At 38.8% G+C, this 19,149-nt stretch overlaps 1 protein-coding gene across 2 annotated transcripts in view; it reads left to right on the top strand.

Annotated features, from left to right (window-relative positions):
• LOC122561225 overlaps positions 1–19,149 on the top strand; it is a 151,033-nt gene that overhangs the window by 110,695 nt on the left and 21,189 nt on the right. For both annotated transcript variants that reach the window (XM_043712843.1, XM_043712838.1), the window contains 3 exons: positions 7,952–8,141; positions 12,349–12,476; positions 18,434–18,550. In XM_043712843.1, coding sequence (XP_043568778.1) covers positions 7,952–8,141; positions 12,349–12,476; positions 18,434–18,550 — 435 coding nt within the window. The remainder of the gene's footprint in view (positions 1–7,951; positions 8,142–12,348; positions 12,477–18,433; positions 18,551–19,149) is intronic.

Genomic DNA, 19,149 nt, shown 5'->3' with positions numbered 1-19,149 from the left:
CCTACAGAGCTACGGATTTTTGTACAGATGATCAGGCTTGCAGTTGATTTCATAACAATTATTTTCCTTTGATGTGTGTGAAGAATTGGGATTGTAATTCTGCTTAGTCAAATTTTCAAAACTAGGCCATCACCCTGCCTTTATATTATGTTGTGCTCTAAATGTAAATGTACCATTCAAACACCAGAATTGGCAAAGCAATAATTTATTTGAAGATAAGACCGTTTGCAGATAATGTTCAATAGAATACCGTGAGGCACATGTCTGACTTCTGTCCTGCTGCTTACGTACTAGCTACAGGTCATGGGACTAGTACACCATATCCTGTTCAGGTATGTAATCATTGATAGCAGTTGACTTTTAAAGCTAAATATAGGTACTATCACAATATGTGACACAGGCATATTTTCAAGATATGCCTTTGGAATCTGCAGTATATTGATTTGAACACAATTTTTGATTTTGGTTTTTGTAATATTGTTTATTTCTTATTAACATTCTCATTATTTTCACAAGAGCAACTGTGATTAAAACTCATCATTAAATCTACAGAAAGTGAAAGGATGCAGCAAAGAATGTAGAATGTTTCACCATGTGCAAAGTGTAATTCAGTCACACTAAATTGAATCGAGCATTGCCCAAATCATCATCATCATCCTAAGATGGTCATCCCTTCAGCTCCAAAACAGCAGTGGTTCCAACAAAAGGTCAACACTTTAAGCAGCACTCTACTGAGGTGTTTAGATTTCCAGCAAGTGATACTGTTGGAGTTAAGCAATGCTTGAAATGTTTGCATTGAAGAATGGCCTCCATGTGGGGTCTGGTTGGTTCAAACATGGACAAGTGAGCTGAATTCCAGATGTGAGGTAAAAGTGACAACCCTTGACATCAAGACTGCATTTGATCAAGTGTTGCATTAGGAGCCTTAGCAAAACTGGAATCAATGGGTATCAGGAACAAACTCTCCGTTAGTTGAAGTAAACCTAATACATAGGAACCGAAAGAACTGCGGATGCTGTAAATCAGAAATAAAACAGAAATTGCGGGAAAAGCTCAGTTGGTCTGATAGAGAAGGGAAATCAGAGGGAACCTTTTGGGTCAGTTCTGAGGAAGGGTCACTAAACCCAAAACATTAACTCTGATTTCTCTTCACAGATGCTGCCAGTCCTGCTGAGTTTTTGCAGCAATTTCTGTTTTAGGAAATGGTTGAGGTTGTTGGAGGTCAATCATCTCAGCTCCAGGCCATATCCACAGGAGTTCTTCAGGCTTGTGTCCCAGGCTCAAGCATCTTCAGCTGCTTCATCAATGACCTTTTCTCAATTATAAGGTCAGAGGGGGGTTATTCGTCGATGTTAGCATCATGTTCAGCACCATTCGCGACACCTCAGATACTGAAACAATTCATGTTCAAATGCAACAAACCTTGGACAATATCCAGGCTTGGGTTGACAAGTGGCAAGTAAAGTTCACACTAACAATGACCATATTCAATAAGAGACAATCTAACTACCATCCTTTGACTTTTAATGGTATTGCCATCACTGAATCCCCTACTATCAACATCTGGAAGTTACCATTGACCAGAAGCTCAGCTGGATTTGTCACATGAACGCAGTGGCTACAACAGTCGTTCAGAGGCTAGGAATACTGCTGAGTAATTCCCCAACTCACTCCCCAAAGCCTTGTCTACCATCTACAAGGCACAAGTCAGGAGTGTGATGGAATATTGCTGAATTGTCTGGATGGGTGTGGCTGCAACTTAAGAATCTTGACAGCATCCAGGACGAAGCAGCCTGCTTGATTGCCACCACATCCACTCCCACCACTACTGACGCTCAGTAGCAGCAGTGCACACAATCTACGAGAAGTATTATAGGAATTCACCAATGATCCTTAGACAGCACCTTTCAAACCCGCAACCACTTCCATCTCGAAGGATAAGGGCAGCAGATACAGAGCAGCACCACAAACTGCAAGTTCCTCTGCAAGCCACTAATAATCCTTTCTTGGAAATATATCGCCATTCTTTCATTGTTGCTGAGTCAAAATCATGAAATTCTCTCCATATGGGCATTGTGGGTCTACTTAAATACAGCATGTGGATTGAGGCAGTTCAAGAAGGTAACTCACCATCACATTCTCAAGGGCACCTAGAGGTGGGCAATTAAATGCTGGCCAGCCAGCAATACCCGCATTCCATGAATGACAAATAAAAAATTAACTTTAGATATAAAAAAAATGCCTATCACTAATCCAAACCTACAATAAATTGTATTAAATATATATAACATATAGAAAAATCATACTGTCTATATCACATCAGGAAAATATTTATAAATTACATAGCCAATGGATTGTGAAGAAAGACAGAGAAAGAAAAGAAAACAGAAGTAGAATGTGTTAGTGCCATTTTTATATCCCATGCACCCGATATGGCAAAGTGCTGCTTCTTGTTTTTAATTGTGTTTATTCTTGCAGTGTGAGTTGATGGTTAAGTGATACTTTATGAAATCATCCACCTAACAACTTTGTATTTCAATAGTGCCTTGAATACCATAAAACATCCCAAAGTGTTTAATTAGTGGATGGAAAGTTTTAACCATTATACCATTGAATTCTTGATCTGTAGTTCTGGCCTGAATTGCCCCCCGCCAAGGGTGCCCATTCATGTTTCACATTAAGGCATCTGAATCAACATGGCAGATTTTACACCTACATTTTGTGTTGTCTTGATGACTTTTTATCATACAAGCATAAAACATATGAAGGTTAAATAGTTCCCAAAATTAATAAAGGACACATCTAACTCTTGTGTATGGTTACAAGTGGCTGTTTCATCATATTTGGAGCCTAGTGTTGTCACGGTGAAGGGAGTTTTTTAATAAAGGTTCAGAACAAAATAAACAAAATACATACTTCAGGTGTGATTGACAATTCACATCAAGGCTGTGCTTTCTCTGTTAAAAATGAACTATTAATTTCCTAAGAACTTTGGACATGCAAAACAGCCGTCATGCTGACTGAACATAAACAATAAACCATGTGCTCCTGTCACTGTACTGCTTGTACAGTACATCTTGTAAAGCAAGTCAGCTCAAAGCTCTCCTCTTGAGGAATTTAAATTCAACACAGGAAGTGTAGTGAACTGATCACTTTCAAGTGTTCTGTGGATAGATTTTACAAATTGACACTTTTTTATCATGAGGTTCAAACAAAGGGGAGCAGGCGAGAGAGAGCGGAGCGAGCGAGAGAGAGAGGGGAGGCGGCGAGAGAGAGAGGGGAGGGAGCGGAAGAGAGAGGGGAGGGAGCGAGAGAGAAAGGGGGAGCGGGCGAGAGGGAGAGAGAGGTGTATATTTGTGTCATATCATAAATAGGATGTTTGAGACTGAATTCTGGAGATGAAAAGAGGAAGCCACTTTGTTTGTATGTGTTGCTACAAAAATTTTGAAAAATAAAGTATTAATGTCATGTAAGGTAATATAAAACCCTCTTTTAAAATTCCGTATTACCCAGTGCTAACTTGTGGTATTTTCTCCGTGTATCTGCCTGCCCGTTGTAGCTTAGACTTTAGATCTGGTTTAAATGCTGGTTTTTTTAACTGTTCAGTATGTTATGTTACTCTATAAAAGTTGTCTGGTGAGCTGATATCTATGTGAACCCATTCTCCTACCCTGGCTGCCTGCCACGTGTACCTGGCGACTTATTGCATTCTGATCCCGTCTCTGTGCTGCCCTCTAAAGAGGATATAATGCCAGTATGTACCTTGACACTATTATTTATCAGAAAAGGCTTTTGCCCGAAACATCGATTTTCCTGCACCTTGAATGCTGCCTGACCGGTTGTGCTTTTCCAGCACTACTCTAATCTAGACTCTGATTTCCAGCATCTGCAGTCCTCACTTTTGCCACACTATTATTTATCACTACACTGCTGCTGTTGGCCTTCACACTCTTGTACCAGCTGTGGCTGAATAATTGGCAGTTCTTGAGAATCTGAAAAGAGAAATGCAAAAGGGTAAGGGAGAGAAGTGGAAGTTAATAGATGGACATGGTGAAAGAGGCATATACATTGTCTGTAACCTGTATTAAAAAAATGCAGTGGAGATTGTTGGATGATGGGAATGAGAGTAAAACTGTGGATTGCATCAATACCTGGTGTGCTTTTCTATGGTCTTATTCTTGCTGCTGGCCATTGCCTCAGTGACTGGCATCTCCTTTGAGGATGAGGATATGTGGCTTTGCCTGAACCCTAACAGCTAATGGCTGCTGCCTCTGATTTTGTGCCACATGGTCCTGGAAGATAGATGACAGTGAATGTGGAGCAGTCTAATTGAGTGATATGACTATCACAAATGAATAGTTAGCAGGGTATCCAAGCTATGAAAAGTGAGTATTAAGATTGTAACAATGCTAAGTGTATGAGGTTGAGGTGAGGCTACAATTGTGAGCTATGTGTCGTGATTGATTAAGGTGTTGATAGGTGAGTAACTTTTATAGAGTAACATAACATACTGAACAGTTAAAAAAACCAGCATTTAAACCAGATCTAAAGTCTAAGCTACAACGGGCAGGCAGATACATGGAGAAAATACCACAAGTTAGCACTGGGTAATACAGAATTTTAAAAGAGGGTTTTATATTACCTTACATGACATTAATACTTTATTTTTCAAAATTTTTGTAGCAACACATACAAACAAAGTGGCTTCCTCTTTTCATCTCCAGAATGGAAAGCTTATGATGTTTGATGATGAATTCACTGTGTTGGGCAACATGTGTGGTCACTAAACAACATGGGACACCATATTCACGACTGCATGGTGACATAACTCACACTGACCTATGTGGCTATTTGCTCCCATTCCTTTCTCACTACTTGTGTGGAAGGCCTCCTACATCTTAACTTCTCTCCAGCCCATGCAACAAGGTCTCAGGTGCAAATCTAGGAATCATGTGCTCTGGCATATTGTGCCATCTTTATCCTTCCTGTAGGTCAGGTGCACTTCTACAATGATTTCCAGTATTTTCTGCAGCTAGAATGCATCTTGATTTTAAAAGGTATAGTCTGGATTTAAATGGGGTTAGCCTCATATACACTTGGGCCCTTTGCCAATGCATGAAGCCCGTCAACATTATTTAAATTGTCAAGCGACATGATGCCTGATTACTTTGATTATTGAGCATCATGTTACCTATGTCCATTTTTGATAAGCTATCAAAGTTTTAGCTCCATAAATAGAGTCATTGAATTTTACATCACAGAGACAGACCCTTCTGTCAATATGTCCATGCCAACCAGGTATCCTAAACTGAATTAGTCTCGATTCCCTCATTTGGCCCTTTTCTGTCTAAACCTTTCCTATTCATGTAACCGTCCAAATGTCTTTTAAATGTTGTAATTGTACCTGACTCTACCACTATCTCTGGCAGCTCATTCCATATTCCCTCCACCCACTGTGTGTTAAAGTTGCCCCTCAGGTCCCTTCCAAATCTCTTCCCTCTCAAGTTAAACCTATGCACTCTAATTCTAGATGCCCCCATCCTGGGAAAAAGACCTTGACTATTCATCTTATCTATGCCACTAATGATTTTATAAACCTCTATAAAGTTATCCCTCAGCCTCCAATGCTCCAGGGAAAAAGGTCCTCTATTAATATGTGCTCCATTACTTCCTGTATGTAAACAGTTAGTTTTTGAAAACTGTTCATGTAGATGCTTTCTTATTGCACTCCATAATGATGACAGTGAGTGTCATAAAGAGTAAAAACAAATTTACATGCACCCCTCTTTCCATGAGTTACAGCTAATAAAGAAACTTCAACATGTACTTTCAACAAAACAAACAAAACATGAAAAGTTAGTCATGATTTGGAGGTGCTGGTGTTGGACTGGGATGTACAAAGTTAAAAATCACACAACCACCTGATGAAGGAGCAGTGCTCCGAAAAGCTAGTGCTTCCAAATAAACCTGTTGGACTATAATCTGGCGATGTGTGATTTTTAACTATGAAAAGTTAAATTATACCATCTTTCCTTTGTAGATAAGGGGCACCAATTGCTGTGATGCTGAACAACCATGAAAAGACTCAAGGTACCAGTGGACACTGCATGCTCCCTGTCCAAGGCCATCCAAATGCAGCCAAGACCATGTGTCCATTCTGGCCAGGTTCAGAAGACCAATAAGAGTGTCATCTAATTTGTCTGCCTCCACATTTCCCCCATCCACATGCCAGTCATCAGGAACATTGCATAAATGTTTAAATATTGAAAAACTTCTCACTTTAAATGTGTTGGTATTCTAACAAAAAAAAGGCATTTTAGAAACAGGATCACCAAAATATTTTCAGAAGCTGTTCAATCAAAACACAAATGTATGACAAAGTGAATTTACAATTTTGCTTTCAAAATAATCCCTATTCTAAACATCTATTAATTTGTAGCTGCAGAAAAAGTCAATGAGCTTTTAAGTATTTCAGCAGACTTTTTAGTCACAAAGATGTAAATGTTTGGTGGATTGGCCATGCTAAGTTACACATCGTGTTCAGGAATCTGCAGGCTAGGTACATTAACCATGGGAAATGCAGAGTTACAGGGATGGGGTAGGGAATGTGTCTTGGTGGGATGCTCTTTGGAGCGTTGGTGTGGACTTGGGCCAAATGGCCTATTTCCACACTGTAAGGATTCTAAGAAAATGCTGAAACTCCATTTACTATTATGTATCACATTTTAAAAGAGATTCAGTCCTGTTTTTGAACTAGTTATTATCATATTTTCTGGGTAGATTCCTTCCCTAAATCTATTACAGTCTCGCTGCTGTGAAGACACTAATGTATATTTCATGATATGTTAAAGTTTCTATTCTACAATTGCTCTTTCCTGTAATTTATAAAGACCATGCACTTAGTTTGCCAACCTTCTAGATTCAATAATATATATAGCTCAAAAATATGAACTGCTTTCATCAAATACCTTGCAGGAATGAAAATCGAAAACTTTGATTTCCAAACTTTACAGGGGAGTGTATGAAAGTTAGTATTAAAATGAGGCTACAATAATACACATTGTAAACCTTACTCATTATTTTCACTACCACCAGTGATTAAAATAATTTTGTAAAAGCTGCAGAATCTATTTCAGAGCAGGTGTTTATATTGCTAGATCTATTCCTATATCAGTGAGGCATTTTAAATTAAATGGTTGCACTTTCCCAAGGGTTTAGGTCAACAGATTTCTCATTTTTATGGGCAGATCAGAATTATGTAGAAGACGGTGTCAAATGGACACAAAGTAGAACATACTTCAAATATCATGACGTGATGTGGCTACCAACATTTCATAGTAAATTAGATTACATTACAGTGTGGAAACAGGCCCTTCGGCCCAACAAGTCCACACCGACCCGCCGAAGCGAAACCCACCCATACCCCTACATTTACCCCTTACCTAACACTACGGGCAATTTAGCATGGCCAATTCACCTGGCCCTGCACATCTTTTGGACTGTAGGAGGAAACCGGAGCACCCGGAGGAAACCCACGCAGACACGGGGAGAACGTGCAAACTCCACACAGTCAGTCGCCTGAGGCGGGAATTGAACCCGGGTCTCAGGCGCTGTGAGGCAGCAGTGCTAACCACTGTGCCACCGTGCCGCCCACTATAAAATCTATAAAACTGATGTATGAAAAATAATGAGGAGGTCATCCACGACTTCCTGATATTTGCTTCTGGCAGGTAGCCTCTCTACTGGAGCACTAAATCATAAAATTAGCTCTTGCTTTTTCTCAAGATTTAATTATTATGCAAGGAACAGTTGTGTTTTAGCTGGTCATTATCTTAGACATTTTGTTTTCAGCTTTATTCAAGAGAAGAAAAAGCAAGCTCACATCATTTCTACTGAAAAAAGAATCTCTGGCACTAAAATAGCTAATTGTTCTCTTTGTTTTGTCACTCAGTCTGAAAGAGTTGGAAGTGTTTGGATGTCATGAACTAAGTGCACATTGTTTGAGCTTTATGGCGCAGGTGTGTTCAAACCTACAGAATCTGAACATTGGCAGAATACCAAACATTACAACCACTTGTCTGATTCAGATGGTGACCAGCTTGCAGCATCTAACTGTTTTGAACTTATCAGGACTGAATGCGGTAAGACTAGAAAGAAATCTGATGCTTAGATAAGTTTGCAAATTGAGACAGTAATTCTGTGGACAGCAGCTCACATGCATTTTATGAACTATAATTGTGCTCCCTGCCATATTGATAAAAGAATTGATATATATGGTGCTGAAACCTGAAGCAGGACTGGACCTTTACATTTGCAATCAGGAGGTGTGTTTGAGTCTCTCATTGGTTGGTTTTCTCTTAGGCCAACTGCAGAAATAAAAACTAGGCATAAATGCATCATGTCAAATTCTTCAAGAAGCCGTTTATTATGCTGCAGTTGACAAACCAATTGTTTAAAATGTACTTAACGTGCAGCTCCTTAAATGTTCCAGTCTGACGCAATATCCAATTGACTACCTCATTCCCAAGATCCAGCAATGATGCCTCCTCATAGGCCAGAAGTGGAGTGCTGAAGAAAACTTTCCTGAACAAATTTCAGAAACACACCTCTCTTCCCTTTACAGTATTATTTTCTAAATCTATGTTATGATGAGATATCCACCATTATCTTTACCTTGTAGTACTTTTGGTAGGTATTAAGGATTTGGAATGATTTGTGGGATTGGAAAAGTGTGATTTGGAGGAAGATAGGTGTAGGGAGTGAACTCCAGAGAAGGAATGACCAAACGGGGCTGTACAAGAGATTGGTATTACAGGAGCACAGATCTCTTGGAGGGGTGTGGTGCTGTCAGAAAGAGGAATGCGAGAAACTATGAGGATATTGAAAACCAGGATTGTAAAAATAAAACCTTGGATTAATAAAAGCATTATCCCCAGCATCCTAGGCAACAGTGTGAGCAGTTGAGTATGCATCATCTCAATGATCATGCTCCTCCTCCTTTGCTTCTTTCTTCCCCAGTCTGAATCATTTGAGGACAATCTTAGCCTTTATCCTCATAAAGGTTCAAGCCTTGCTGTTGTGGAATGCACAGCAAGCTGTGACCATTCTGTAGGAATTGTCTGCTGTGTATTGCAGGGCCCTCCAAATCTGTGCAGGATAATGCTTTTACTGAATTGCATCTTCAATATGCTAATGATCTGTTCACACTTTGGGTGATTACATGGTGTTCATTGTCAAGCTTCATCATTTTGATATATTATTGCACGTTGCTCAGCAACTATCCTTTAAGTCAGCTTTAAAGTTCAAAGAGATCATTGAGCTGTGGTGCTGCAGGACAAAAACATTATGGCAGCTCTCTGGGAATCTCATTGACACCTACAAAAGATTTTCCATTGGGTGCTCATTTGCTGTGTGTTGTTGGAATGGGCATCCATGGATGGAAAGTTAACTGAAGCTGTCAAGCTGAGTGTGCACTCACTTTGAACAATATAATTACAAGCAAAGTTGACAAAATTGCCATTTCTGGCAAACGATCCATCAGAAACATACTTCATTTGGTCTCAACCAATAAGATCCTGAATATGTTTATGGCAGGCCTCTTTAAGGAGCTGGAACAAAAATGCTGAAATCATTGCTAACTTTCAACAGGTCTGATAATGCATGACCATCAAAACCCAGCAGGCAACAGATCTTCTAGCAGGTTATAGATGTCTGCTCCCATCTGATAGGAACATGAGGTGGAGTAGGCCATGCAGTACCTTGAGCCTGTTGCGCCATTTGAGATCATGACTGATTATCAACCTCAATGCCACATATGTGTGCTATCCCAGTAACATTTGGTGTCATGAACAACTATCAATTTCTGTCTTGAACTTACTTAATGATTGAGCTTCCATAAACTACGGGATAGAAAATTCCAAAGACTCCTTATCATTCACATTCCCATCATGTTTTGGATCATTTGCTAACTTTTAAAAATATTAAATTGATCATTACGTTCCAAATCTTATGAAAAGCTGGGACGCAAGCACAAATCCTAGTGGTACTTCACCGGTCACAGTTTATCAACTTGAGAATGTTCCATTTATTCTTTTATTCTTACTGTCTCTGCTTTCAGCTTGTTAACCAATCCTCAATCCATGCTGGTTTCTTACCCCAATTCAATGTATTAATTTTGTTTACTAACCTCCTGTGTCGAACTTTATCAAAAGCTTTCCAATACTTCCTATATCCACTGGTTCCCCCCTATTTACTCGATCAATAACATCATCAAAAATCACTATCAGATTTGTTACAGGATTTTCCCTCCATTAATCCATGTTGACTCTGTCCAATCTGATGTATTTTTATACCAAATATCCAATTGTCACACTCATTATAATAGCATCTAGTATTTTCTCCAGGACTGACTTCAGCTTAATAGGTTTGTAATTCTGTTTTCTCTGTCATTCCTTTCTTAAACAGTGGGGTTATAATTGTAACCTTTCAATCCGCAGAGATCAATATAGAATTTGTGGAAATTTGAAAGATGATCCAATATATTCACTGTCTGTCTGAGACATCTTTTTTAAAACTCCAGGATGATGGTCATCAGATTCCAAGGATTTGAAAATTTTCAGTCCCATTAACTTCTTCAATACTGATGTTTAATATTAATTTCTTTCAGTTCCATGCACTCTCAGTTGACCCTTGGATCTTAATTATTTCAGGAAGATATTTTAGTATTTCTTTCGCTTAAAGCCATAGAGATATACAACACAGAAATAGACCCTCTGATCTAACTCGTCCGTGCTGACCCGGTATCCTAAATTAATCTAGTCCTATTTGCCAACATTTGGCCCATATCCCACTAAACCTTCCTATTCATATACCCATCCAGATGCCTTTTAAATGCTGTAACTGTATCAGTCTCCACCACTTCCTGTGGCAGCTCATTCCATATATGCACCATTCGCTACGTGAAAAAACTGCGCCTTAGCTCTCTTTTAAATCTTTCCTCTCTCATCTTAAACCTATGCCATCTTGTTTTGGACTTCCCCCACCCCAGGGAAAAAACCTTGGCTAATCACCCCATGTGTGCCTCTCATGATCTTATAAACCTCTGTAAGGTCACCCCTCAGTCTTCGAAGCTCCAGGGAAAATAGCCCCAGCCTTTCAGGCTCTCTCCATAGCTCCAACCCTCCAACCTTGGCAACATCCTTGTAAATCTTTTCTGAACCCTTTCAATTTTTACAACATCCTTCCCACAGCTGGGAGATGAGAATTGAACATCATATTCCAATAGTGGCCTAACCAATGTCCTGTACAGCCACACCATGACCTCCCAACTCCTATACGCAATGCACTGATCAATAAAGGCAAGCATACCAAACACTGCCTTCTCTATTTCCGAATCTTTGCCTGTAATGCATCCACCTTTGTCTTTACTAATGTTATCCTTCTTATATATCTGTAGAACCTTTTACAGTTGTTTTATGTTTCTTGCTATGACCTTTCATATTCTGTTCTCTATCAGTTACATCAAACTCCAATTTTTTTCAACAGTTCTGGCAGGATCTATGGAGAGGAATCAGAGTTAGTGTTTCAGGTCCAGTGACCCTCCCTCAAATGGGAAGGGTCTCTGGACCCTACAGGATAACTCTGACTTCTCTCCACAGAGTCGAGAGTATGGTACTGGAAAAGCACAGCAGGTCAGGCAGCATCCGAGAAGCAGGAGAATCAATGTTTTGAGCATAAGTCCTTCATCAGGATTCCTGACTTTCTCCTTCTCTCTACAGATCCTGCCAAGATTTTTTCCAGCAATTTCTGTTTTTGTTTCAGATTTCCAGCATCCATAGGTCTTTTGGTTTTTATTTACAATTTTTTTAAAGCTTTGTAGAAAATCTATTACTCAAGAATGCTAATTAGGCCTTTCTAATTTCATAAGTCAAGATTTAAAGCAACAGGTGCCCTAGTTGATAACTCAATATGTTGTTTGGAAAACACTCAAACATGTTCTAGCAAATCTTCTTTCGTACCATTGGTGTTCATTGGATTTACCCCATCTAAATGTACATTGAAATCACCCATGATTACTAGGTTTCCCTTACTACTTACACTTCTAATTTCCTGATTTATACCACTTCATGGGACATACAGAATATGCTTGGTAAAAGGAAAATAGGGTGAGGTTAGAACAGAAACCTCATATTCCATTACCTACTCATACAAAATGACAGGAGTTCAAAACGTATTTAAAAATCCAATTGGCAGAGAGATGAGCACTAAAATAATGTTTTACATGTCTGTTGATTTTACTAATTGAGGAAAATTAGGGTTGACGAGGGTGCCATATTGTCATTTTTATAGGTTCATGATCGTGTGGTGCATCACATTGTTAGACAGTGCCCAAAAATGGACCGCCTCACTCTCAGCTTTTGCCCTCAACTGACAGATGTCAGCCTGTTTGAAATAGGCACCTACTTGCCCACCATAAGGTAAGAAACAAAAGAAAATCTATTGATAATCAATACAATGATTCCCTGGCATTTTGGTATGCTGCTTTATGGACAGGTAGGATAAAGCTTTACATCTTTGGATCTCCATTTTATTGATTTCAATCATAAGTAAACAAAATTTATCTACAGGAAAAGAAGCAAAATGAGAGATAAAACAAAAAGTTCCAGAAATACTCATTAGGTCTGGTGGCATCTGTAGAACGAGAGAAAGAGACTTAACACACAGCATTAACATGCACCTAAGGGTGAGCCAATAAGTTCCTGCTATGTTGGTCTCCCAGTATGGCCTCCCCTCTGAGCCAATCTTTGCAGGCAGGACTGTGGTTGGAGAGTGGTGGCTGTTTAAAGTAGAGTGGGGCCTATTAACATCACTTTGCAGGGGCTGGAATTTTCTAATCAACATGCATTGAGGCTGAATCATGGCAAAGAAATAAATGCAAAGTCCTGGTGGCAGACGAAAGTTGGAGGGGTAGGCTCCCCACAATTATGGCACGGCAGCTGTGGCCTTTTTGAATTATTAGAAGATAAAAAAAGCTCTTCAAGCTGAAGCCCTCTCTTTTATCCATCTGTGATGGTGGAGCTGTTGATGAAGAATAGTTGTACATTTTGTTTTCTACTAATGGAAACATCAAGAAAAATGCAGATAAAATTTTGTCCACTCTGACCTTTCACAGTCAAAAGAATAGGAAACATGGTAAATAGTTACCTTTATGTAAATAGATTTGCAGTCTCTAAAATTAATGGAGCTACAACCCACTCCATATCCATTAATTTATATTTATAAAATTACTTCTGTTGCACTTGTGGTGAAATTATCTTGACAGAATGGGAGCAGCTTGAAGAAATTCTGTGCCAATGATTCGATTGACATTAAGTCAACATATTTAAAATTGTGTAACTTATTGACTGTGTACACATGCTCAATGTTTTAAATGCCATAAGATAATGTTATTTACACATAATGTGGCTGTCATGGAAACAAAGGTGAATACAGTTTAAACTATGCCTAATAGTAAATAGAAAAATGCCATCACAAAACTTGATGATAAATCCTGAGTTATTTGCATATTGATGCTGAATACTTTCAGGCTCCAGTGGAGGTGTGGGTGTGTGCCCAGACTGGTGACAGGTATGAATTGCCTGACATCAGGTGCACAAAATTCCCAGATTGTGGAAGGAGTAGATAAGATTGCAACAATTTTGTTTTGATTTTGTGTTACTTAGATTGATACTACCTCTGCAAAATACTGTGAAATGGCTTTGCATTTCAATCCAACATTCAAATTGTTGTGGTTATAGAAGTACAAGACTAGTTCAAGGAAGTAATTTATTTCAAACTAGATCTTATGCAGAATTGTGTCAATTTGGAGAAAACATTACCTGGTACATGTGCCATGTGTACAAAATAAGCATATCAAAAATACTGGGGGTTACGCTGTTCAAGGGAGTTTCTTAAAAGAATATTAAGAAATGAGTGGATATTTCTTATAAAGGATCAGCCCTCCTTTTAGGTTACGTTCTGCAACTATAGGTCCTTAGCCATTCAAGAATCTACTTAACAGGATGCAGCGGATCAGATTAGTCATCTTGGAATTTGATTGCTGTTAGCTATTGTGTAAGGCAACTGTTCTGAAAGGGTTAATGTTTGAGACTGCGTAAAGTTCCAACCAATCTGATAATGTCATATTAGCTTGGATAGGGATAAGACAGACCATCTCAGCATCTTGTGGAGTGAAGACCAATATCCACAGGTGTAATCACAGTCTTATTAACCACTTCTAATGCTCAGATGTAATTTGTATTGAATTCCTGTCATGCAGTGAACTACATCTTGTTATGACAAAAGCCTCTTGTTGTTAAGACTCACTATCACTGTAAACCAAATAGGTTCTTAGACCCAGTCAGGGAAAGAGAGTTGGTGGCAGAAAACATCAATGCACAAATTTGATGTCAACTGCAGCCTGTACCATGCAGCTTTTATATCTTGGAAGAGTACGAATAAAGGACAGAGGTTCAAATAACACTTCTCTAGATGTGCAACAAAATAATAATTTGCATAGCCTGAGAAGACAAATCAGCAAAATTGAAATGCATAGCTACCATTCTCTTAATACTTGTATATTGTAAAATCTGAGAACTCATAGATTGGTTATACTGCCCAATCTGCTGAGAATATGTAGATAGAGCTGGTCCAGTCAAAGTTGCTTCCAATTGAGCATGTTGTACTCTGCGCAATACACAACAGAAAAATAGCGATGAGGCTCCGAAGGAAATCTTTTTACATTCATTTGAGGAAATTATGAACTGGAGAACATTATAACATACTTGCTGGAAATTCACAATTTAATTTTGAGGGATTTTGAGCAAGTTAAAAGTGGATTTGTGTTTGCTTACTGTGTTCAGGTACACACTGAGTAAAAGCAACATCTGTAATTTGAAACATAGCACTGCTGACCTAATAGAGGAATTCAACCCTGACAAAGAATAATAATAATTGAAGCTTGCAAATTTGGCTGAAAATGAACAAAATAGGAAATGAAGTTGAAATAAATGTTTTCTTCACCATGAAGGAGCCAAATGCTTCTGAAGTGGTGACAAACCAACTGTGTCCACATCACCTCAATATTATGGATTATTCTGAAATTAATTAAATTCTGTACATTATTGACATGTCTAATAATAGGATTGCACTGAAAGCTATGCTTTATCAAAGGGTGCAATTGCTAAGTGAAACTATTGCAGATTACATTTTTAAGACATTGGACTTAGGAGCAGATGTAGGAAATCAAGCCCATCGAGTTTGTTCTGCCATTCAATGAGATCATGACTAATTGGACAATGCTTAACTTTCTTGTATTTTTTCCCGATAATCCTTGATTCCTCTCTTCACTTAATAAAACTCTGCCAGGTTGGAGGTATGGTGTGAACTTAAACAGCGGCAATACAGACACATTGTAGGTTGCCTAAAGAACCATAAAATTCAAGCCAAGCTGTAAAGACAATAGGTTAATGTGTGAGGAGCCTTGCCATGAAGCCAAAGCCATAGAAATGGCAGAAAGAGAGAGTTGGAAATTGCAAGGGAGTTCTGTTCCTGAGCTTGTAGTTGAGATCCTCCTGAGTTCAGTGGGATCCAGGCCACAGCAGCTAAGTTCACTCTCTGAATCAGAAATTATAGCCACCAGACATTTAACTGTGTCCCCCTTCCACTCAAAGTTTGTGTCTGTGAGAAAGTTAGTCATATCAAGATGACATGTAGGAGTAGAGGAAAAAAGACAGGTCATGGTCAGCTGCAGATTAGACTCTTAACCTATTGATTTGGTAATGTTCTAGGACCTGGGTTCAAATCCCATTATGGCAGATGATATTTGAATTTGATAAAAATTTGGAATTAAGGGTCTAATGATGGTTATGAAACTGTGGTAAATTGTTAGAAAAACACATCTGGTTCATTAATGCCCTTTAGGGAAAGAAACTATCATCCATATCTCGTCTGGCCTACATGTGACTCCAGACCCAGAGCAATATGGTTGACTCTTAACTGCCCTCTGGGATGGGCAATAAATACTGGTCCAGTCAGTGATGCCCACATCTGTGAATTAATGATAAAATGGTTTTAGCCATAAACTAAGCTAAGGTCACAGTAGATCTAAAGCTAGATATAGATCAGAAGTTGATGTATTGAACAGGCAGATCAGGAGTTTTATTTAGTCAGAGAGCAAGAAAACCAATATGCGAAATATGACAGTCGGGGCTGAAGACAAGGATTGTTGTACCCCCAATAGCTATGCAAGTCAGACAGTCAGTTCTGCTATACTGCCATAGTCCTTTTGGTCAACTTTAATGGAATAATACTAATGTTAAAAAGCCCAAGAGTTACTTCATGATGACGTCATAGAATCCCTACAGTAAGCAAAGAGGCGATTTGACCCATTGAGTCTGCACTGACCCTGCGAAGATCATTGCACCAAGACCCAGCTCATCACCCTATTCCCATATTTACCATGGCTAATCCATCTAGCCTGCATATCCCTGGACACCACAAGATAATTTAGCATGGCCAATTCACCTAATTTGCACATCTTGGAACTGTGGGAGGAAAACGGAGCACACAATGGAAACCCATGTCGATTCCGGGAGAACATGCAAACTCCACACAGTCACTTGAGGCTGGAATCTAATCCGGATCCCTGGCACTGTGCAGCAACCGTGCTAACCACTGAGCCTTCATTCAACATGTAACACACTAAGATCACCAATAAATGCTGACAGTACCCAACCAATGCAAGATTTGAAAATAAAGAGGTCAGAGATTACAGAAGAGCTTAGAACATTCACAGGAATTGATGCATATCATTTAAGTTAGTTCCTGATTTAGCTAATATGTTTGCAACATTGTACAGTTGCTCATCGATTGGATGGATGGGGATTTGACTGTGGAGTGTTAGAAGGCATTTGAAGAAATGAAGGAAGCAGTGATCAGTCGTGATGATATTTTGACTCACTGTACCCAAGAAATTACTCGATTTAGTGTATAATGTCTCGCCGTAAATGTAATATATTTCTCAACTCATGGAAGATGATTAGAGAATCCCGTAGCATATGTTTCATGTATTTTACTGAAGTGAGGGCAAAATTACTCCCAAGTCGAGAAACAGGCATTTATGATTATACATGCATGTGGCATTACTAAACTTCACAAATACTCTTATAGTAGGAGGTTCATGTTGTTTGTTGACTGTCAAGCCCACATGACCATCTTTGACTCAAACAAAGTAGCACCATCCCTGTCATCACAGCTTCAGAGTTGTACATTTTGTTGGTCCATCACCATCAGTACAAAATCAAATGTTAGCAGATCTGCAAATGCGAGCATTTTTTGAGATTTCCCCTGAAGACTGATTTATATCTAGCCATAGCAAAATAATTCACAAATAACCAATACGTGAATAATATGCTGGTGTCTGCAAGAGAAGTTAATGAAGAAACTAACAATTGTGTGGTTCTCAGTACTCAATTATGTCACCAGTGATAATGAGAAATTGCAGAAAGATTTCACACATAGAAGTGAACTGAGCGTAGGTCAAGGCTGGCTCCTGTGAGGTTTGAGTTACTTTTTGTCCAAAGTTGAGGGAAATTGTTATAGAGACTTGAACAAGAGCACACATGGATAGTCAATATGATAGCAGTAACAAAAAGTTTTTAAGAGTATCCAAAGGTAGAGATATCAAAGACTTGACGAAAAGTTGTGTGTAGTTTTTCTCAGAATAAGAAATTAGCTCATCAAGGTTCATTTCACTCCATGGTCAAATACAGAAATCCATGGAATTGAGTACATGTCAATTTCTTTTAAGTGGAAAAGAAAGAGTGACCTGTTTAGGTTGACAGCTTTAACAAGTGGAATAATATTGATTTTATATATCAATTGCTGCATGTACCAAAACTGTTGAGATTTAGAAAAGTTTTTTTTTAAATTTATGGGTTCCTGGAGATGCTGGTGTTAGATAATGATCCACTGTGTACATCAGGAGACTATAAATACATTTCTGAATACGAGTAAAGCACATTCTGCATTACCATGTCACCAAGCATCAAATAGTGCTGCAGAAATAAGTGTGCAGGCTGTGAGGAGGGCTTCATAGAAATACTTGCAAGGTGACAAGTGAGGCAGTTATTTCCATGTTTCTCTTCAACACATAGTTTTCTAATGTCTTGTAGAACAGCCCCATAGTCTGCAACAGATTGTTCCCCTTATGAAATGGTGTTAAAGTGTGCTGCTTGGATTTTGTTTGTTTCACATCAATAGCAGAGTAAGAGAAAAACAAGACAAAGTGAAGTTGAGTCACTCTCTCTTCAAGCAGAAATCAGTTTACTTTAGTGAGATAAAACACTCTAGTTAGTCTAATCTCACTGAGGTTCATTTTCTTTTTTATCAACAGGTACCTTGATGTCAGTGGCTGCAAGAAAATAACAGATACAGGTGTGCAGGCCTTAGCCATGAGCTGCCACAAGCTACAATATCTTGACCTCAGCTCCACAACAACCAGCAAAATAGGGTAAATGTTCACCAGATCATGATGAATCTTTTGCTGCGTTCTGTACGTTGTCCGATGTTTTCTTTATTGTTTAGATACAGATCTGGAAATTTATTCTAGTAAGTATGCAAATGCTTAGTACATTCATGTCATATTCCCATGTCCCCTATCTCAACAGAAATGTTCATTTCAGTTATTTGAACTACTCCCAGGGTGGTCAGAAAAGTTAAAAATTTTATTAAATTACTCATAATCACCAACTTGGTTGGTAAATCCAGGTTGAAAGAAAACACTGACCAGGTTTATGTACCTAACAAATTCTATTGTTTATTATTACAAAATCAATTCTAATCAGAGGCAAGCAAAATATATCTTGTCAACTTACAAATCTTTAACTTAAAAAGTGCCCTTTCTTAAGCCATTACACACATGTAGGCAGACACTGAGAGAAGCATGTTGATTGTGGAGGGGAGGAAAGTTAGAGGGACACCGTTTAATAGCACCAGTCCACAGGATTTAGTGAGATGTCTTTTTGTTTCTTCTGACTCCTTCTAATCTCCAGTCTCCAACTCTGAAGATACAGTTGGGGAGTGGGGGTGGAGGTGTGCACGGAACGAAAG

This window comes from Chiloscyllium plagiosum, chromosome 2 (assembly GCF_004010195.1).
Source record: "Chiloscyllium plagiosum isolate BGI_BamShark_2017 chromosome 2, ASM401019v2, whole genome shotgun sequence".
Taxonomy (NCBI): Eukaryota; Metazoa; Chordata; class Chondrichthyes; order Orectolobiformes; family Hemiscylliidae; genus Chiloscyllium; species Chiloscyllium plagiosum.
The sequence above is the reverse complement of the archived record's forward strand: the minus strand, read 5'-3'. Positions and strand labels throughout refer to the sequence as shown.